This window comes from Seriola lalandi, unplaced genomic scaffold, assembly GCF_002814215.2.
Source record: "Seriola lalandi dorsalis isolate HSWRI2012SDOR001 ecotype SW California unplaced genomic scaffold, Sedor1 jcf7180002054654, whole genome shotgun sequence".
NCBI classification, from domain to species: Eukaryota; Metazoa; Chordata; class Actinopteri; order Carangiformes; family Carangidae; genus Seriola; species Seriola lalandi.
In genome coordinates this window covers 466,310-489,157 of record NW_019525207.1, presented here as the reverse complement: position 1 = coordinate 489,157, position 22,848 = coordinate 466,310, and the positions used below count along the sequence as shown (strand labels likewise).

At 40.7% G+C, this 22,848-nt stretch overlaps 2 protein-coding genes across 3 annotated transcripts in view; both read left to right on the top strand.

The window, feature by feature from the left end:
* Nucleotides 1-5,391: 5,391 nt before the first annotated feature.
* Nucleotides 5,392-14,947, top strand: LOC111665588 (transcription factor AP-4-like). 2 transcript variants are annotated; one of them, XM_023420648.2, is made up of 8 exons: nucleotides 5,392-5,729; nucleotides 8,266-8,431; nucleotides 8,665-8,763; nucleotides 9,773-9,943; nucleotides 10,046-10,090; nucleotides 11,228-11,374; nucleotides 11,619-11,789; nucleotides 11,915-14,947. In XM_023420648.2, exons 1-8 carry the CDS (start codon nucleotides 5,641-5,643, stop codon nucleotides 12,068-12,070), a joined length of 1,044 nt encoding a protein of 347 aa, XP_023276416.1. In that variant the 5' UTR covers nucleotides 5,392-5,640; the 3' UTR covers nucleotides 12,071-14,947. The 2 variants fall into 2 exon arrangements, with proteins under 2 accessions (XP_023276416.1, XP_023276417.1); XM_023420649.2 differs by lacking the exon at nucleotides 10,046-10,090.
* Nucleotides 14,948-15,467: 520 nt separating this feature from the next.
* srla (sarcalumenin a) overlaps nucleotides 15,468-22,848 on the top strand; it is a 15,822-nt gene continuing 8,441 nt past the window's right edge. Inside the window, exons 1-2 of the mRNA XM_023420602.2 lie at nucleotides 15,468-15,548; nucleotides 22,136-22,845. Of these exons, the coding sequence (XP_023276370.2) occupies nucleotides 15,491-15,548; nucleotides 22,136-22,845 (768 nt within the window). The 5' untranslated portion in view covers nucleotides 15,468-15,490. The remainder of the gene's footprint in view (nucleotides 15,549-22,135; nucleotides 22,846-22,848) is intronic.

Below are 22,848 nucleotides of genomic sequence, written 5' to 3'. Positions count from 1 at the left end.
GGCAGTAATTCTGATTTGAAAAGGTCATTGAGCTTACATTCGCGGGCAGATAATTTCTTACAGCACTTCCTCCAACCGATCCCGTCTTCAACGTCTGTCTGAGATATCAGAGGAAATACAAAAGATTGATCGTCAACATGCTGAAACACCCTCACCTGATCTTTACAATAAAAGAATTTCCCTGCAATCAGACTTTGACCTCCTCTCCACTGATGAATCAACGAAATTATTATTGCAGACTAGACATAGATTATATGAACAGGGGGAGAAGGCTGGGCGTCCACTGGCTCAACAGATTCGCCAATCAGCTGCATCCAGACTTATAACGCTCAACTACAGGTGAAATATTAACTGATCAACAGGAAATTAACAATATATTCAAATCTTTTTACACAAACCTCTACACCTCGGAGTCTAAAGGTGATCATCGATTAATAGATGACTTTTTAAACAAATTACAAATTCCAACAATAGAAGCAAGCCAGAGGGTCAATCTTGAAGAGACTTTCTCACTTACTTATTTAATGCTTGCAATAAAAAATATGCAGGGCTCAAAAACTCCTGGCCCTGATGGGTTCACCGCTGAATTTTTCAAAGCTTATTCCAAATTAATTTCACCTGTGTTACTTGAAGCCTTCAATGAGGCTTTTACTGCAAAAACTCTACCCCCTACCTTTTATCAGGCATCCATATCAGTATTATTAAAGGAAGGCAAAGACCCTAAGGAACCAGGATCCTATCGACCCATTAGCCTTTTAAACGTAGACACCAAATTACTAGCCAAGATGCTTGCCACTCGACTGGAAGGGGTTCTCCCATCAATTGTATCGCCAGATCAGACAGGGTTTATTAAAAATCGCTTCTTGTTTTCAAACCTCCGCAGGCTCTACAATGTCCTATACTCCCCCGGCCCGGTCCCTCAGCATCCAGAGGTCCTTCTTTCCCTGGATGCTGAGAAGGCCTTTGACCGGGTTGAGTGGGACTTCCTTTTTGCTGTTCTTAGAAGGTTTGGCTTTGGTGACAAATTTATAACCTGGGTGGAGCTGCTGTATCGGTGTCCCCTTGCTTCTGTGTTAACCAACTCTTTTAGGTCCTGCTATTTTCCCCTGAGTCGAGGAACAAGGCAGGGTTGCCCCTTGTCCCCGCTTCTGTTTGCTCTCTCGATTGAACCTCTGGCTATTGCCTTGCGTTCTCTAAAGAGTCATGATGGGATTCACAGAGGAGGGATTGAAAACAGAGTGTCCTTATATGCAGACGGCTTGCTTTTATATGTAACAAATCCACACAGATCTATTCCAAACATCATGTCTATTTTAAAGGAATATGGTGAGGTTTCTGGCTATAAACTAAATTACTCTAAAAGTGAACTTTTCCCAATTAATAAGTCTGCACAGAGTCTCTCATATTCTCACTTTCCTTTCAAAACTACGACAAATTCTTTTAGACATTTGGGTGTGGTGGTGACAAGAAGTATAGCTGGTCTGTTTGCTGCAAACTTCAAACTGCTGCTTGAACGCACTATTCAAGATCTGGAGAGGTGGTCCCATCTTCATATCACTCCGGCGGGTAGAACCAATGCTATAAAAATGAACGTCCTTCCAAAATTTCTGTTTTTATTTCAAACTATCCCAATAGTAATACGGAGGTCCTTTTTCATGACCCTTGACAAAATCATTTCTAATTTCATATGGAATAAGAAGATACCTAGAATTAGGAAAGCCTATATACAGCGACCAAAACCGGGTGGAGGGATGGGACTACCTAATTTTCAGCTTTATCATTGGTCGTGTAATATCCGCACTCTCTCATTTTGGGTTCAGTTTGACAAGCAGGACGAGAATCCATTTTGGGTACAGATGGAACATAATTCCTGTGGTTTGACATCTTTGACTGCTCTCTTGTTTTCTGCAATGCCTTTATCATTGCACTGTGTTAGGAATAACCCCATTGTAACCCAATCCCTGAAAATATGGTCTGGTGTGAGAAAACAGTATGGTTGGCACAGTGGTTCCCTACTCACTCCTGTCTATCCAAGCCACCTTTTCTCCCCGTCTATTATGGATGATTCTTTTGATATTTGAAAACGTAATGGCATAATCAATATGAAGGCTCTATTCATAGATAAAATATTTCCCACCTTTTCGCAATTGCAGAGGAAATTTAATTTACCACAGTTACACCTTTTCAAATTCTTTCAGATTCGTAGTTATGTTAAAACAAACACACCCTCCTATCCCAATCAGTCTGAGGAGTCCCCTTTGGAAACCTTATTTTCCTTCAAACCCTCAAAGAGGGGCGCTATTTCCTCCTTTCTAAGTTCTTATCCAATCAACAAAACCTATCATTAGAACTTATAAAGTCTGCATGGGAGGGTGATTTGGGGATGGTCCTGACAGCAGAGCAATGGAAAAGAGCCCAAGAGGGAGTGCACACAGCCTCAATCTGTGCCAGACATGGCCTCATCCAATTTAAGGTACTGCATCGCCTTCACTTTTCCAAGGTTAGACTCTCGAGAATGTTCCTGAGTGTGGACCCATTGTGTGATAGATGCGGGCTCTCACCAGGCTCTCTGGCACACTCTTTCTGGCTTTGACCTTACTTAAACACCTATTGGAGCTCGATTTTCAACACACTATCAGAAGTTTTCAAAATGGTGGTACAGCCAGATCCTATAATAGCCATTTTTGGGGTAGTGAGAGAAAACAATAAAAATCTTACTGACAACAATCTGAAAATTACAAAATTCGTCACTTTGCTGGCGCGGAAACTGATCCTCCTCAATTGGAAAAACCCTCAGCCACTGAGTCCAGCTCGGTGGCTGAGGGCTGAGGGAAATCTTACAGCTTCTTAAACTTGAAAAGTTGAGATACACAGTATGTGGATCCTCAGATAACTTTGAAAAAATTTGGAAGCCATTCATAGACTACATTAACAATAAGCTTTAATTCCCCTTGTTTTTTAATGCACCCCAGATGTAATGGACTTCTACCACTTCACATCATGTACACATTTGCCACATAGCTCATCATAATGTACTAATCTTTTTCATTTTACGCAACTGCAATATGTAATTGTCTGTTTGTTTTTTTTGTTTTGTTTTTTTTTTTGTTTTTTTGTCTGTTTTTTTTGTTAGGTTTTTGTTTTTTTGCTTGTTGTTGTTTTTCTTATTGTTACCATGTCTATTTTTGTATATGTTTTTCGTGCACAGTCTCTTTATGTTGAACTGTTAACTTCTCTTGAAAAAAAACAATAAAAACATTAAAAAAATAAATAAATAAATAAAATATCATTGAGTGTCACTCATTTCCATTCATTCTGTGTGTTTCACTTTTTGCTACGTGACAGCTCGAACCTTTTTCTAAGTTCTAAACCACAGTCTCTGTAGAAGTGGGTTTATGGCAAAATTACTAAGTGGACGCCAAACAAAAAGCTTTAGTGAATGTGGCAATAAGTTGGGAGAGTATGGGACAATTTATGTTTACGTACAAGCTGGTGGTAATTATTAATTGGAAAACAGTAAAAATAAATTTGAGTTAACTGTTTGCGTCTCTTCATTCATAAAAACAGGTTTGAACATGATTTGCAAATTATGTTTTGTCAATTCAAGGTTAACAACTATAAATTAATATTAATAATTTCCATCATATCCAAAACATACCATTTCACTTAATCCGCAGGCTATTATGATGTGATATTATGTTATCTTTGCACAACAACTTCACTCCTACAGTTCCAGATCATTTTTACAGCTGTTTACCACCTTTACAGTAATATTTGTCCATGTAGATGCAGCATCCTGCCTTTCTACTTAATGGCAGTTGGAAATTGACACAATGGTACATCACTGCCACCTGCTGTTTGTGCTGGATGTTACATAAACTGTACATTGCCTTTTATATCTTCTCCCTGGAGGGCTGACTGTTGTCCAACCTGTACTATTTCATACTTTTTGCAAATAATTTATTTTGTGATCAATGCAAAAAAATGAGATGCAACTAAAGAGTATTTTGATTATATATTAATCTATTGATTATTTTCATATTTCACTGAGCTCACATTTAATGATTAAATATGCATTATTTATATTCATAAACACACACACACACACACACATATATACATATATATACACTGTTGCTCATAAAGTTGGAATAAAATATTTTTTACCTCTTTCCATGAAATTATTGTGACAATGTGATTTATTTCATTTAACTGGGACCCATAATGTAATCAATGCACCCGGTCAAAAGTGATTACTGATGCATTTAAATAGGAATAAACAGAGGAATGTGTCTGAAAACAAAATTACTATTCAAGAGTTAGGGTTGGATTCACTCTTCATATAACCAACAGAATGTAATTGTGTAAGTAAATGAACACAACTGTTTGTACTTAGTATGTAATATATTATAACATATATTTATGTCCTTACAGAAATAAGTTGTTTTTGTTTTGATTCTTTTGTTTGACATATAGTTAGTTTTACATTCAATAAAATATACATATACAACAGAAATGATCATTTCAAATGATAATATGGTAAATAATAACCAGACTTTATTGGAGCCAGGGCTGGAGCGGCCGTGGGGCTCTGTTGATGTGGCTTGAAGATGAATACTACAGGTGTCGCTTTAAGACCACTATCGTTTCTGCTTTTAAAGTGATTTAGTCAAAGGGACTACCAGGCACTGCCCCATAGTGGTCCCCAGGCGTTTAGGGGCCCCTCTCCTTTACTTGCAAAATGTCACTAAAAGAAATACAAAACAACCACAAAAAGACACAAAATGTAAACACATCATTTTTGGTTATTTATCTTTCAGTCTGGGGGTCCTATGCAAAAGGAGTGGGGGTCTATTACATGTCATAGGTGCCCATTGACTCATAATGAATCCACGGATGTAGTGTTTCATAGCATATTAACAAGCTAATTAATTAATTGAATATAATAACTATAGTGGTATGCTGAATCTGAAATTACCCAGTTTCCCACTTTGACAGCTGGTAAAGTAGCCTCGAGAGCAGAAAGATGATACGTATAGACTGATCAAACGACTAACTATAGTAAATTATAGTCATTCTTATCTGCAAATGTTAGCTCTAACATTAACATTTCTTCTTCTGATAAGTTATATTATTATATAGTCATAAGTATTTCTGTTCACTGTTTGCCGACATGTGTTCTGTGAGGATTTGATTTGTTCCAGTTACACACTGACTCTTACTGGTTTGTTTGTTCTGCTTTCCGGAAAACGGTCTCTGATTCCAACCAGCTGTTTCCCGCCTCACACAGATCAGCTGCACACACACACACACACACACACACACACACACACACACACACACACACACACACACACACACGTAGTAGGCGGAGGCAAGAGGCCACACACACACACACACACACACACATTGGAGGGAACCCCATCAGCTGTGTGAAGCAACACAGCTATAACTTACTTTTATTTTTCTAACTCTTTGCTCCTAAAATTCACAGATTTTGAAGTAGTGTTTTAGATATGCGCCATTGAGGAGTACAGCGAGAGCTCTGCGGTAAAAACGAACATCTTTATATTTTAATAAGGGGAGCAGTGGAGGGAGAAAAAACAGAAAACACGGACTAGAGAAGGTGGCTTTGAAAGCATGGAATATTTCATGATGCCGACAGAGAAGATACCGTCCTTACAGCAGTTCAAGAAGACGGAGAAGGATGTCATAGGAGGTCTCTGCAGGTGTGTGGCTAGCTATTTGTGTTGATATCAAACTGCTTGCATAAATCATCTTTCATGTGACTGTAGCGCGTGTGTATGTGTGTGTGAGAGATGCGGTCCGACTTCAGTTAGCACGCTAGCCGTTAGCTTCGCCGCGATACCTTGGCAGCAGGAGCGTGGTTGTGGAAATTAGCAGCTTGTTGTGCCAGCTGCTGCTGCTGTTGACGGCGAGGATATAGACGATCGTTTCATCCGCGTTGTTACATTTGCTGGCCGAATGACATGTGGTGACCCACAGAGCACCTTTGCTGCCATTCGGCTCAGAAACATGTAAATTGTGAGGATGAAATCGATACATTTGCGTCTAGTTGAACAACAACCACGTGGTGGTTAACGTGTTGCCCGCCGCCTCGCTGCTTTACACAGAATCACATGTTTGTAACGACACCACTTTCTATTTTCGCCGAATTACTTATGTGGACAATATATCCGAGGTGTATTAAACAAGGTGGGAAATTGGGGTTTCGGCCGCGGTGTATGTGTGGTTAAGTAATGCTCCGCGAAGCAGCCATGGTTGTGTCGTGTGCTAAAATTAGCTTAGCTTGGCTAACTAGTTAGCTATCACTGCGCAGTCGTTTTCAAACCGCACTGTATGTGCCCTCGCTTATTTTTTACTGGTATATACTAACTTGTTTAACTGTAACACATCGTCTTGTAGATGTGACGGCGGACACAGAGTGAGTATCTGTTAGTAGCGGGTTAATAACTCAGTGCTAGCTCGGTGCTAGAGTTGGAAAGCATTGTTCTCCATGATGCCAGGGGGCCTGCTGCTGTAGCGGAGTCACATTTCGCTGCTGCTGCCGTCCAGACGCGCCCTCCGCCGGCCATGTTGGAGGTCCGCAGCTCCTGGCAGCTACAGCTGACAACAGCTGATTTCATCCCTCAACTTAAAAAAACCCGACACGCTTCACCTGTGTGGAATAGATGTGGATGCTTTTCTTTGCTGTCTCTGGTCGAATATCTGATGGATCCGCGTTAATATTTTAATCATTCCTAGAGTTGTTTTTTGATGATGGACAAAAGAGGATATTTCATATTTACCAAACCTAAATTGATTATTTTGTATTTCACTATATTTGTAACAAATGGTTTGTACATTACACAGCACTGGGGGATAAAACCCCCTCATTATATTCCTCAAAGTCAACTTTAACATCTCATTAAGTGAGCATGTGGTCAGTAAATAACTTTTGAGGGTGGAACAGTTGAACCCTAACACACTAAATTAAGCCCTAAATGTTGTTTATGCTCCTTAGTCTGTCAGTACAGTGCTGATGATCAGGGGTTTAACCAGTAGACCAATAGATGAAGATATATTGAAGAGAGCTGTTCCCACAGCTTTCAAAGTAAGATAAAAAAAAATCAAGACACAAAATTAAGCAATTCAAGGACCTAGAGCTTATTTTAAAGGCAGTGTGGGTGTGTTTTTAGGCTCCTTTTGAAGTGTGTTTAGGCTGCCTTTCATAGCTTTTAGTTAAGCCGATATCACTCGCTTGTAAACACACAGTTACAAATCAGATCAGACCATTTAATTTTAGCTCTGAACGTTAGATGATGGCTGCACAGCCCACACACTAATCTTTTATAGAAAAGAGATGGTCAGAGCCATGAGAGCTGTGTCCTTTGTCAGACCTCTCTCATTTTTGTAAACACTCAGATCTAGTACTTCAGGTTTGTTGTCTTCTTGGCGTCATGTCCATCTTTTACCTTAATGGTTCACCTATTTCTCCCCCTGAGTAAACATGACAGAGATTTGCCACCACAACATCCAACTTCATGGGGTGGAGGTGTGTGAGGGGGCACTGGGTTCAGTCACACTCAAAGACCTCCAGGCAGCTAGACTGAGGAATGTAGAGAGGTCAGGACTAACGCATGGTGAAGTTCCAGGTTAAAGGTTTAAAGTGTCAGAGATTGCAGCTGATTGTGGACTCTGTTGTTGCTTTGCGTCAGTTTAGTTTATTTAGCCCAGAGCTGTGTGTTGTTAGTTGTAGAGGTGCAATGATTAGTCAATTTAATCAATTGGTTAATTGAAAGAAAATCAATCACCAACTATTTTTTAAAATTAATGAATTGTTTAGTGTGTTTCCAAGAAAAAAAGCCAATATTTGATGGTTTCAGGTTCTCAAATGTGAGAATTTGCTGCATTTTTTGGTCTTACTTTATAGCAAACTGTATATTTGGGGGTTTTGGACTGTTGGTCATGCAAAATGAGACATTTGATCAAGTCATGATTTTTTTTCAGTGGTGATTCTTTACACACCATTCTTTTTTTGCCAAACGATTAATCATGAAAATAACAAGCAGACTAATTGATTCTGAAACTAATTGTTTTACCTGCATTGCCTTGCTTAAAAAAATTTGTAAAAATACATTTGCACATTTTACATAAAACAAGACTAAGAAACAGGGAACAAATGTTTCATCAGGAATGAGCTTGTGCTTCCGTATTGGACACAAAGCTTTCATGGACAGAATAACAATCGTCTTTCTCCCTCAGCCTGGCCAACATCCCCCTCAGTCCAGAGACGGCCCAGGACCAGGAGAGACGAATCCGCCGTGAGATCGCCAACAGCAATGAACGCCGGCGCATGCAGAGCATCAATGCAGGCTTCCAGTCCCTCAAAACACTCCTGCCCCACACAGACGGAGAGAAACTCAGCAAGGTGCAGCGAGCATTGCAAACACTGACACTTAGCAAAGATCTCCCTTGTGATGGTGTAGATCGTCAGATGTGATGATGATGATGAAGAAGAATGAAATGATTGAGCAGAAATGATAAATGACAAAAAATGTAATTTTTGACTCACTGGTCTTAATTTCAATTTCCTACAGTTTAGTTAAAGTTAAATGTCTGGGTACTGTTCTTGTATTCACCTGTTGGTTTCATCCCTGTCAGGCGGCCATCTTGCAGCAAACGGCAGACTACATCTTCACCTTGGAGCAGGAAAAGACACAGCTCCTGGCACAAAACAATCAGCTCAAGCGCTTCATCCAGGTAACAGCCTGTGCCATTGTTTTCCACCATATTTGTGTCTCCATGTGGATAAAACTAGGGTGCTTAAACAACAACAGGGGTTGCTTTAGTCCATTTTATACAGATCGCATACACCATACATTACTATGTCAAACTGTATAGTTTCGTCTCTTTCAGGCCACCACAGGCTTACTCTTGTTTACGTTCATTAGTCTACAGAGACTTAAAACTTCATCACACTTAATCTTGTGTTGTCTTCAGTTGCACTATTTCTGTTTGTTAATGCATGATAGCCTTTTCAAATAAAACTATTCTTTCTAATGCATTACCACCCAACAATGACTCTTGTTTATTGTGATGGATCGCACAGGCAATTTGTGAGATTCCTGAAAAAAAAAACATGTAAGTAGAGTGAACAGTCCTGTTCTAATGGGAAAACATTTCCCTGTCAGGTTCAAGTACGCCTCAGGAAAATGTCATTCTTCTGTAGGCCATGCTTCACTTGACCATGCATGGCATGGTGGGACTTGAGTGCAGAGGCAGGTAGGAGGTTTGATGCTGAATCGCTATCAGCCAATGACCAAACAGCACTATGTAGTTTGTTAGATGCTGTGATAACACTTCTTACTGAGGTTGAGTTCTTTTAAGCAACTAGAAACAGACAAATGTCAGGTATTGAACATATTCAGTTATACTGCAACCGCCTGCTGCCTAACACTACTTTCATATTTGGACAGCTTGCAAGTGTTGGCAGTGACAGTGCAGTGCCTTTTTAATCTGTATTCAGTCGTGCCACGCCATGTGAAAAATGTTTGTTTACCAGTCTCCTTTGTTTATCCTGCTGTTGGTTCACCTGGTGTTATATTTTCTTGCTACACTGGCCGTTTGTCCAACTCTGTACGAGCAGCATGTGTTGTTTTTGAATGGAGAAGAAACTCCTACTCTGATGGCGGTGGTACTAAGTTTACATAGGCACAGTGCACATCAACTGATTCACAGTTAACTTTACTTGGCCTCTGTGTCACTCCAGGAGTTCAGTGGTTCATCACCGAAGAGGAGGCGAGCTGAGGAGAAAGATGAAGGGATCGGGTCTCCAGACACGCTGGAGGAGGAGAAGGTCGAGGAGCTGAGGAGAGAGATGTTAGAGCTGCGACAGCAACTGGACAAAGAGCGCTCGGCTCGTATGCAGCTGGAGGAGCAGGTGAGACAAAAAGCAGAGCCGGAGTTGTAGAGGTTGTTCATGATTTGTCACCTGTTCTCTCCTTTTTACTGTGATCTCAAAAGATCTCAACATTAATTTCAGTTGCGGAGGACTGAAACTGATGATGACACAGATGAACATAATGATGTAAGATGGCCATAATTCATTCTCTTACTACCTTCCACAACTACTGCTTATTTTACTAACTTAATGTTTGAATGTCCAGACAGATTATAGCTCAAGCTTCAGTTCAGACAGATAAAACATAACAGCTGAATATAAAAAGGAGGAGGTATCAGAGATAAATTAAACTTCACATGGTTATACAATGATCCTGTCTAGAGGTCACAGTGGATATTAGATGCTCAAATAAACAAACCAGTTTGTCAGGTTTACCAGCCATTTCAGCTTCAAAACTGCAGAACCTCCACATGGTCACCAGTCCACTTTAACAAGGTGGGAACCGGTGGCGGTGACACCAGCCAGTTCCTCGCAATCTCACTTACTAGATATCCCTGAACAGCAGGTTACAACAGAGGCGACTGAACAGTTGGTAAAGACAAACAAACTTAAACAGGAAGTGAACAAGGAAAGTAAACAGTAGGAACAATGCAGTGGTGAGATATGATGAGTGTCAAATGAGCTGGGCAGTGATCAAGTTTTTTCTTTTAATGGAACAAAATACTGCACATCTTTCCTCAAATTAAATAGGACACAAATTATCCAACGTTAACAAAAACCTCTTGTTAACATAAATTAAAGGGGATTTCCAGAGTTTGAGCTTTGCAATTTCTTCTTTAAATTGGGTCGTTCACAAGAAACGACAACCATAAATAAAAAGAAGCGGCAGAGATATCCTGACTTTTAGTTCTTTGTATTGGTCAAGCTGCAAAAATACTGGATGTTACATTTTGATAGAGCCTTACTTCCTGGGTAAATCCCATGTACCAACATTGTAACGCTTTCTCATAACAGGTTGAAGTCTTGAGCTCAACCCTAGATAACCCTGTTGACGCCAGGATTATTCTTTCAAATCGCACAAAGCTCTATTCAGAGCCACGGAAGATGTTTTACAGCTGTTACATCACGCTGAATAGCACTCCTCGTGACGAGTAAACTGATGTTAATGTGTAACAACCAAAGGTTGTTGTGATTATTGTGACATGTGATGTAATTTTTTCCATGTTTGCTCAGTAATGTAGTTGGTATTACATTGGCGCTGAAGCAGTGCCTGACGTAGTAAAGACTTACCTCTGTATTCTGCGTTTTTGTGTTTGTGCGCAGGTGCGCTCTCTGGACACGCAGCTGCACCCAGAGCGTCTGAAGGTGATCACCCAGCAGGTGGAGGAGGAGCAGGCACTCATCCAGAGCCAGACGCTGTTACGGCTGCAGCAGATCCACGCTGCCGACAGACAAACACACAGTCCACAGGTTAGAAGCACAAATACACACATGCACACACACACTTGTACACAGAAAAGATGGTGGGCATCTCTGCTGCAGTTCCCAAACCTCCTCAACAGGCTGCAGTTTGCTCAAACGGCTTCTGTAGTGAGGTGATCATGTTAATGACGTACATTGAGCTCAGCAGTTATATGTCTGTCATATGTAAATCTAGATGATCTCCTGTCATGAGAAACATTTTTATTTTATTCTTATTCTGTCTGTCCTCCAGGTGCTGGCTCCTCCCACTCCCCCTGCCCCAACCCATCACCCCACGGTCATCGTCCCAGCTCCGACACTAACCCAGCACGCCCACCATCACGTCACTGTGGTGACCATGAGCCCATCTGTCCACACCAGCACTGTGTCCACATCCAGACAGAACCTGGACACCATTGTGCAGGTATGTGCTGTCTGTTGTCTTTTTTTTAGGTAGAAGAAGTTATTGTTCGTTTTCACCTATTAACTGTCTCTCAGTGGTCTGAAACTTTGCTGCAGCCTTCAATGTTTCTCATCCTCTCCTCTCAGGCCATCCAGCACATCGAACGCACTCAGGAGAGGAGAGCCAGCGCCGAGGAGGAGCAGAGACGAGCTGTCATCGTCAGCCCCGCCCACGTCGCCATGGACACCGCCTGCTCGGACACAGACACTGACACAGAGGGAGAGGACTGCTCAATGAAATGATCCACTCCACGAACGAACATATACACGCACACACACATACACACAAACACTTAAAATACCTACTCACTGTAAGATTCCCTCCAGGAGCTAGACTACTTTTAAAAAAAAAATCTGTCTTTGGCATTATCCAAACTCCTAAATCCAGTGGTTAAGCTCGGTGTCAGTCTTGTACTGTAAAATCTCTGAAGATTGAAAACATAGGATGGTCAGCGTGCAGAGGAGGCCCTGTGAGGATTTCTAGACGCTGTTTTTTCAATGTCTGAGCCGGTGTGTCGCTGCTTGAAAACTTAGGGGTCTCCTTGTGTAAAAAGCTATCAGCATCCATCCGTCCTTCATGTGTGTTTATGTGTGCTACATACAGTCATGGTATCAGTTACCCGTCGTCACTGGCACGCTGACAGTATTATTTGTGCTAGAAATTGATGGATTTAGCATAACGGAAAGTTGAATGTAACAACACAATAAGCACGCAGCTCTTGATTCTGAAAAGGGACATGGAGTTGCAGTTATTTCTTCCCCAGTCTTAATTTTGTTTTTTCTTTTTTTTGTTTTTTCCTGGTTCCTTTACTCGAGTGCCAGTGGCCATGAAACCCGACTTAAACTACAACAGAGGGCATTTCTAAATTTAAAAGTTTGGGACAAATACACACTTAATTGCAAAGTTAATTTTGAGGACACGTGGAAAGAAATTTTGTCTGATTTACTTGAAACAAAAGGATGTGTTATTGATATCTAAATAAGCCCTTAAAAAAAAAAAATAAGCTGTTGAACAATTTACATTGATCATCTTTTGCTTTTAATGTCGTTCATGTTTTTGTTAACATTTTCTTTTTCTGTCAGGGTTACTGAATGTTGAAGGTGAACATTTTGTTATATTGAGATTAACAACTTAAAATTGGAGGTTGGTCAGGTTTTCACAGGGAGCCGGAGGCCTTCAGATGAATTCATAAAAGTCGGTTTCAGTTCAGTTTTTATCCGCTGCTGATAGTGGTTATTGCACCCCTAACTTAAAAAAAAAAAAAAAAAAAAAAGAACCAAATGTTGGTTCGTTGCTTGGAAACATCTGCTGGCATTTTGTGACCGACTGGAGTTAATTTTCAGTCAGTCTCCAACAATTTCACTGCATCAGACGTAAAATATGGAAAGTCTTGCTGATGTGAAAATTTCGATGATTCACAGGCTAACGAAGCGTGAAGGCTTCCGGTGTCCCTCCAAAGACTTCAGTCTATCTTCTGGTCTTGGTTTGTTGATTTCAGTGACTATGCACTAGAGTTTTTGCTATTTATGCAATCCCATCTTCAGTACATTTGTTGGCGTCAATTATACATGAGGTGAAGTTTTCTATGCACCGTTGATAGGTGTGTACATTACACCTACAGTATATGTATGTAACTTGACATGCTTGTATCAAAGAATGTAGTAGTCTCTACTCGCAAGGTGCTCTTTGTCAACCTGGTGCTCTGCTGACGAGCAGTGAGCTGAGGCCAAAACCCTTCATGTAACTTCACACTTGATCACGCTTTTTTTTTTTTGTTTTTTTTTGTTTTTTGGAAATAACATATGTCACTTCTACATTTTGGAATTGCTCAAGAGAGCAGGGGCGCAGGGAAGGGACACACAGGTTGTGTTGTCTCGTTCAAAATGTAACTTTCAGAACACAGTAGGATCACATCTCACTGAACTCCATCCCCACAAAGCATCATTGTTTAAAAGAAAACTGTAAAAAGAGTGTTGGGCAGCTGTAGTTGAAGAAACTAAGCATGCAGTGAAAGATCGATGTATGTTTTCAGTGCATCAAATGCCACAAAACGTGCTAAATCATTGTCCAGTCAGAATGAAATTTAAATGAAAAAGACTGAAATGAATTGCAGATTTTCCCAACACAATCTCTGTCTATAAAATGCACCAAATCTGTCCACCTCATGTTATGTTGCTTGTACTTCTCTCGGGAATTTGACTGGAAATCCCTGCTTGGAGCCTCTCTCCTGTCATACTCGATTTGATTCGCTGACTTGACGCTGTAAACATTCCTTTTATTTGGATTTGTATCTGTCTTTTGATCTCTTACATGTTCTTTTGCCAATTGAATGCATGTTACTAATTGCTGTTTCCTCTCATCTGAAGCGGGCTTTTGTTTTGACATTTTGTTTATTTTTGGGGGGGATTTTGGTTTTTTTTTTTTTTTTTTTTTTTTCATGATCACATGACTGATGTGTTCAGTGTGAAACTGTCTTGTGTGCGACGTGTGGACACTATTCACTCACTGACATCAGTTTTATATCTGGTTAGATTAGAGTTTTTCATGCCAAACGAGGGAGGGGAGAGTACTCGTATTTTTTCCTTTTTTTTAGTGACGCTTTGTTAAAGGGTTTGGTGTTCTTCTGGCAGATGTTTAGCCAAGGCCTGAGTTTAGGTGAGGTTTGTTATTGGTCAGAAAAACATTTTGCCCTCAAATGTTTCTGTACATTGTGTTGCAGCACTGCTGTCTTTTGGTGGAATTTTGAGATATTTGATATGAAGCACTTGCTGTTCTGTACTGCCTGAATCAGTGATGAGGAAGATTTTTTTTTTTTTTTTTTCCATTTATTTTTTGTAAGCTCTTTGCTGTGACGCAATTTAACATCTGTTTATTGTGTTCTGCTTTTTTGTCTTTTCATTTGTCTCTCTTGTCCCGGTTTTCCATTTTTTTTGGTGACAAGCATTTTTTATATTTTTGTGTGAAATTTGTCTTTGTTTTTGTTTTTTTTGTTTAGTTTTTTTCTTTTCCATCAGTCCAGGTCGATGAGAAGCTGTTATATTTTGTTTATAAAAAAACTTGGGTAAACAGGCCTTTGTAAAGATGAAAAAAAAAATAAAATTTGTACTTTTTTTATTACACTTCTTTGGTTTGCTGGTATACTTGAGTCATACTTGCGACCCTTTCTTTCCACCAGGTGGAGATATCAAGCAGCTCCTAATTTAGCAGCAGCAGAGATTACGTAAACACAGGTGGCGTACAGGCCTCATTTCAATCTTTTTTAATAGGAATACAGTAACTACAGATCCTCAGCTGTGAGAAATGTGTATATTATGCAGCAATATTTGAATTTGATGTGAATGAAGATAGTAATGAATGGTTGGTTAACTCGAAGGTAAAAGTTGCACTTGTAAGCTCACCAAAATCTATAGCCTTTGTATACTCTTCTTAAATGATTATTATTTACAATTGGTGTTTAAACTATAAGACTACAACACAACCAGCCAATCTCCTCCTGTTTCTTTCTACTCTCAACCTTCCTGATTGGGCCAGGCAGCTGCTCAAACACACTGGCTGGTATGGGTGCAGTTGCTGCGCCCCACCTCCACTGGCATGCCCTCTGACCTTCAGCCAGAGCAGTATATATAGCAGGGGGGATGAGGAGAAGGCCCCTGGCAGTCAAAATGAAGTCGCTGGTGTCTGTGTGCTGCTTGCTGTCTCTGCTGGCCCTGTCTGCTGCAGGTATGGTGGGGGGCGATGGGGTTTGGGTGAAATACTTGAGATCTGTACCTCTGTTAGATGCATTTAGAGAATTATTTAAACAGGTGTGTGTGAAATTGAAATGCCGATCCACTGCTTTTGGATATGTGAATTAGGTCTGTGTCTTTGAACATAGAGCTTTGCATGTCTTGCTGAGAATTGGAGTGACTGTGAGCAACGATTTGTCGGGTCATTACTAAGGGATTCATATTTGTCGAGTTATTTAAATGTGTGCAAATGAATGAGTTTCATTAATTAGCAATGCATTGATATTGCTCAATCATTTTGCTTCCAACCACTTTTAGGCTGTGAGCAAATGGGGTCAAGGTGAGAGCTACACTCTCAGGTTGATGTTTTTCAGATATGCATTATATTTTCCTGTATTTCGTAGCGTAATATAGCAAGAGTTGTGTTAAAACATGTTAAAATTTTTGACACAATATCCATAAAAGTGTCCTGCGTGTTACCATGGGGTGAAGTGCAGAGTTTTGTGGTTGGGCAAGTGGAAATGTCAGGGCTTGAGGTATGACACCAGCTGATGGAAACTGTCCTGTCTGCTGCTTATTCTCTCTGCCCTGCAGAGAAACACAGTGACAGCACTGACAGAGTGACTTGGACTCACTACAAAGAGTCACACACTCTGCTGCAGCCAAAGCAAAAGCTGGCTGAAATTATTGGTTTTCCCACTGGATCTCTTTCAGTTTGACTGTCTTTTCACAGCAGTTTCATGCACGTATATAACTCCTCTCCACCAGTCAGTGCTTAAGTGAGGAGTTTGGCATTTCACGGACCCTTCATGTTTTACAGGCTAACCTCTTACTCCCTTACAGGCATGAGTGAATTTTTAAACTGAGCAAATCAGAAATTACAGCCATGCCACACTCACTCAAGGTTCATACATCGCATTTGCTTCTCTGCTCCTTGATTCCACAAGTTTCAGGAAAATGTTGATACTTGGCTAAAAGCTTAGCCAGAGAATACCCTTGTCTGTCCTTGCACTGGTTCATTTTGGTCCCTACAAGTTGCCGTAGTCAGGTGTCAGGCATCAGCCAGACAAAGTCGTCACCAGATACTGTGGTCATCAATGCCATGCACTGATACACATCTCTCCCAGGACACACACATGTTAATCATGTACATATTCGCAAAGATTCACTCACGTTTGAAGCTATAAGACCATCATTAAGACGTACATGAGTACAAACAGACTCCACATATACAGCTAAAGGCGGAGCTGCATTTAATGCCTCAGTAAAGCCTCATCACTCCCTCTCTGCTCTGTCTGCAGAGCTGCTAATCTGTCATTCCAGTCAGCAGGCTCTGTGTCCAGGGGATGTCCCAACTAAAACAGGCATGAGAGAGCTCAGCAGAGGGCATGTAGGACCAGAGTACAGTAGCCCAACAGTTGGGCTGTTTAAAGTTACATAACTTAACGATCAAGTACTATTAAAAGTGAGAGGTAAAGAGGTAAGTGGTGGAACCTTATTACAACAGTGACAGGCAGAGCTCAAACAGGTTATGTGGAGTAAAAAATTCAAAAGCTCCCCCTCCACTTAGGTCTAATCAGCCACAATTATTTAGATCATCAATTAACCAGACATGCAAAACCACTGCTGCTTCCATGTTTGTTTGTGTTCCTAATTACTTTAGGAACTGATGACTAAAAAGGAGAATTGTGCATGTATGTTATCATTGTCTCAGTCTGTTATCCACCAGTTGCACAGTCAACAGGTTGTATGTCATCGCTGCCAGTGCAAATGCATTTACTGTTCTTGATATTTGAAAAGATTCTGAGTCACGTACAGCTGCACACTGTTGCAGGAATGTGAGCAATAGTGCAGCAGAGCTGCAGGCCAGCCTCATGACAATCACAGGGAGAAGAAGAGCGTCATGATTCCTGAAAATAGGAGTGGAATTATCCCCTCCTTCTTTTCTCCCACTGACTCATTGTGGGACTATTTCAGTCTCATAGATGTACCATCCAGCACACAGGCACCTGTCCCACTCTGTCCCCACAACACTGTGCTCTGCCGTGGCTTCTCTGCAGCAACAGCAGGGTCCTGGGGAGAGGAACACCCTCAGACACACATTGTACTTTACATTGATAGTGTCAAAAACAGTCAAAAGATGTTCTCACTGGGCTAATAACTCCTAACATAATAAGCTGATTTTTTTTTAACAGCACACTCTTCACTGGCTATCCTTTGTTGCCTCCAAAGATCTTTTATTTAGGCCAGAAGAAATTTAATCTGTAAGAATGTAAGATGTAAGAAAGTATTATAACCAAACCCTGCAGCTTGTGTAACAGCAGGCAGCATTCAGCAACTGAAGAGCCAGACATTTCCTTCAGGAGATGGTGGACAACAAAAAGAACTAAAAGAGAGTTAATATATATGACAGGCACTGACTTAGGCAAAAGAACTTTGAGCTAAATGGTTGCAGCAGCATGCTAATATGCTAGAAACGATAAGGCTAACATGCTGATCTTTAGTAGGTGTAATGTTTCGCATGTTCACCATCCTAGTTTTGCATGCTAGCATGCTAATATTTGCTTATTAGCAAGCCACTTTCGTTAGTTTTGCAGTATTTAGTCATACAAACATTGGACAAATTGGAATTTTGAGCTAAATGAGAAGTTAAAGGATCCATAAAGAGATTGTAATTTATCCTGAGCTGGATGTGAATGTTGCACCAAATCTTATTGTAATCCATCCAATGGTTGTTGAGATATTTCAATCTTGACCAAAGTGGATGACTGATCAACCAACAGTCCAAAATTACAATGTCAATATTGTGACTTGGAAAACAGCTTATTTGGTTCTCCCAAATAATATAGTAACATATTATTTTGAGCATTTGTCTGCTGACCATTCCCTCTTAATTATGTTAATCTTGACAGAATATGTCTCAGAAATCCAACAATATTATTTTCACGTGTATTGTCTTTCATATTTTCCTCCCCCCACTGGCACATATTTTTCCATCTTCCTAATTATGTTAACTTAAATTTAATTTGGTCATTACTCACCACTAGCACAGCAGAAAATGATCTCTCTGTTTTATCCTCATAACTATCTCAAGGCATGCAGTGTGGGGAAAAGCCAGTAAACTAAATTTAGCTTGTGTGATTGCAAAGGCCTTGAGTTTACATGATTCGTGTGAATAGCGGTAGTTTTACCCAATGTTGTCTGCTCTTTCAGCAGTTAGCAAGACAGAGGGCTCATCTCTAAATTACGATGTCAAGGTGTACATATCTCTGCTTCTGACATGAGTATGGATAATTTATCTCATCAGACGAAACTGAAATAAACTGGTAAATGGTCACTGATTGTGTTATGTAGTGACAGTTAACTTTGGCAGCCCATCTTCACCAACTCATGTCAGGAACTTGGCCACTGCTGCTGTTCATGTTACAATGCAAACAATGCTGTAGCGCTATGTCTTTGGACAATATCCAAACCTCCCTCATGGCTCGATCAGAGCAGCATCCGACCACTGTCCTCAGGTTACCCCTCACTAAGCTCCCTCTCATTTGTTTCACTCAATTACTGACACCTACAGTACACTTAAGTATGGCCAAGACACGTTTTACGAGCCCTGGGCCATGGTGAAAACCAGAGTGCTGGACAGCCGTGGCTCATACCTCGACCTCTGCCAGTTACAGCGGGGGAGTAGACGATGAATAGTGACTTTCTCTTAATCATCTGCAGTAGCATCTTTGCATACACTCACACATTGTCTCCCGGAAGCTGTCAAAATCACACTCAGAAGAACAAATCTAGCTTGATAAATACCAGTAGCCCTTCCCTCCTTCAGTTTATGCACAGGTGACGTTTGTACTGCACTTCATTCTTTATCTCTGTTTGTCTCTGTCTATGTTTTTGATTTACCATTGTGATCAGTGATGGCCAAGCCAAACACTGGCAATCCTTTGCTTTCAGTTGTTGTTGGACTGGGTTTTTATTACAATACACAGTGCCCTGCCATGGTCACATTCTTACCTTAGCCTTTAGTCAGACTTGAAATGAGCCAAGCTGATTGTGACTGTATTGTACTGTAATATATTTGTGCACAAAACATAGAACATAGAAGAAAACTGATTTTCAAATAGTCCATACAGAACAAGGATGCTCAGGGAACATAAGCTTGATGTTCTGGTCACTAACGCTGACAATCCCTTTAGAAGGTGATAAGCTAACAAAGCATCCAGATATTAGAAGTGACAAGCAACATGATGAGAACAAAATTGTCTGATGTGTGATTCAGGGCCTTAAAATAGGGGAAAGAAACCGTCACGGGGGATGGTGCCGGAACAGGAGAGTACATGGAGTCCTGCTAGCATCGTTTAGGACAGCTGATTGAGTGTTAAGCCTTCCATCCAATCCCAAAATACAAATATATCTTGACTCAGAAGCAGCTGATTTTGGTTTTGTGGGCCCAGCTTCAAGGCTTCACACTGGTATTTTCACACACACATTTAAAACATATAGTAGTTGATTGCCATATTGCCTTGTCATGTCATGCATGTTTGTGATTAGAGCAGAGACAATAGACTGAAGTTTTAGTCAAACACTAAGATGAAGGCTTTCTATCTGTGACGATACAAGCCTGATGATTAGCCTGAACTGTCATTGGTTTCATTTTGCTGAACTAATCGAAGGTGTGTGATTCTGAGGTCAGGACCAGGTTATCATGATACAGGAATTTCATCCAAAACAACTTAATTAACTTCATCATAGGTAAACAGACACAGACACCAATGTACCTAAAGAATGTGTGCCATGTCTCTCATTTTTACAGTATTGTTGCTTTATCTAGAATCAGCCACACGCACGCGCGCGCGTGTGTCTGTGTGTGTGTGTGTGTGTGTGTGTGTGTGTGTGTGTGTGTGTGTGTGTGAGTGTGTGAGAGAGAGGTCATTAAAGAGTCAGGACTGTGGTTGGCCGGTTGTACTTCTGGTTCAGTGCTGTTGGTTGTTGCACCTATTGTTAATAATATAATGAAGTTGCTGGCTTAATCAATGAATACTGGTAAATATCCAGCCGTACTCTGGGTGGTGTCAACCATCATTTTGGGAAAGAAGGAATTTATCTCTGGCGGGTGTCAGGGCAAACACTAAAAATGTTACATCAACATTTCACAAACTGCATAACAAAATGAATACTTGATTCAATATGTTTTATAATAACAATGTATCAAATAACAACAACAAACAATGTGATACTGTGAAAGGGGTCGCTTGTAGTGATGAGAATTACTGCCTCACAGTTAACGACTAGTGGAGCAATTAGTAGCAAGAGCCAGACTTTTCCCTCAGGAGTTGGTAGAGACCCAAAACAGAGCTAAAAACTAAATTAACATTTGATTTAAATTTGCCAAGTGTCTGGAAACACACGCCCAACTTAATGATAATGTTGCTCAGTAACTGGTGGGTGTTTAAATAATCAACCACTTGCTAGCAAGTTCATCCTGTCAAATTAAAAGCAAATGATGTCTCCCTGTTGCGTTAACAACTTGTTTAAAAAAAAAAAAATCATTGCAGACATTGCAGGTTTAACAGTCTAAATCAAAATAACCTAACTTATCTCACTTGCCAAAAATAAATGCACAGAATTATTTATGGAGGAAGCGCAGACATTAAGTATATGTTAAATAACATAAGTGAATGTTCTGTGCCAATGGCAGTCATAATTAAGTCCTAATTTTATTGTCATGTAACACATTAAAAAGACATGTAACATACATATGTTTTATATTTATTAGAAGTATTGGTAGGACTATTGTAGTTTGGGTTTTAGACTTTTATTTTCACACGTTTATACTAGTCAAGCTCTATTTTTATCTAACCGTTTTACATCCATTTTGGGGTTACTGATGTTTATACACAATATTCCTTCTAATAAATTAACTCAAATCATGACAACAGTAATAAATCTATGCAATGGCAGTAAATACATTATTCTATTCCAAGCCATTCTGTCCACTCAGCTGTCCTCTTTTAGATCCAGCACACAACTGTCCACTGTATGTCTGCCGCAAATAGTCCATGCCTTAGTGTCGCCATTCAAGGAGCTGAAATCTGAGTCTTAATTCAGGGATGTGCTGAGCTTCTGATCTGCTCTGTTCTTGCACAGTGAATAAGCACTGGTCAAGCGCTGACGTAACGGACAAAGGTGACCGGTTATTGCAGATCCCAGATTCCATCACATTTGCCTTGCTTCATGTTTTTCAGCCTGGATGCATATAGCTTTGAAGAAAACATCTCAGTCACTATAACTGTCATAGGTTAAGCAGTTCACCACATCATTGTTTTACTCATTAACATTAAAACTCTCCCATGACTTTTAAGTAAAGTTTGTTAGTTAATAAGTGGAATATAACAGCCTCTGGCATTGTGCATAGATTTTGCTGATCAGGAAGGATTTCTATACATTTTTATATCAAGGTTTGCCTTGCTGTAAAACACTGTTAAAACACAGTCTGGCAGTCAAAACATATGCAAGCTGAACTGGTTCAAAAAGAGGCATAAGGGAGTCTGTCACATAGCTTTTCTTCTTTTGCGCTCACAGATCTCCTGGCAGGACCGTCCATCCACGATGAGGAGCCTCTTGTGCGTCTGCAGCTCCAGCAGCCAGAGGGAGACCTGTTCTCCTGCAGATGTGACACAACAGAAGAGCGCTCCAGCCAGAGCTCCTCCAACGACACCCCGGCCCCAGAGAGGGCCATGTGTCAGCCCTGCAAAACCACATCAGCTTTAAGCACTGATGCTGAAGAAGAAGAGCCAGCCTCCACCTCAGAGCATGAAGAGCAGGAGGAGGACGCAGCTCCCACTAAGGAGGTGGCAAGTGAGGGAGAAGAAGAGCAGGAGGAGGCAGCCTCCCAGGAGGAGGTAGTAGAGGAAGAGGAAAACGAAGAGGTGATGTCTGAGGAAGAGGCTGAGGAAGAACCTTTGCAGCATCAAAGTGTGGAGGAGGAGAAAGAAGCCGAGGAGGTTGCGTCATCTGAAGAGGAAGAGGTGGAGAAAACTGAGGAAGGAGAGGATGAAGCGGTGGAGGAATTATCTCATGAGGAAGAGGAAGTGACTGAACCTCAGGAAGAAGTTGCAGAAGTGGAGGAGCCTGCTGCTGAGGAAACAGTTGAAGAGACAGTTGAGAGACCAGAAGGTGAAGACATACAGGAGGACACAGAGGCAGCAGCTGAAGAGGAGGAAAGTGTGGAAACTGTTCTGAACGAGGCTGTGGAGGAGGAAGCTACTGTTGCTGGCGATGAGGACGCTGCAGTG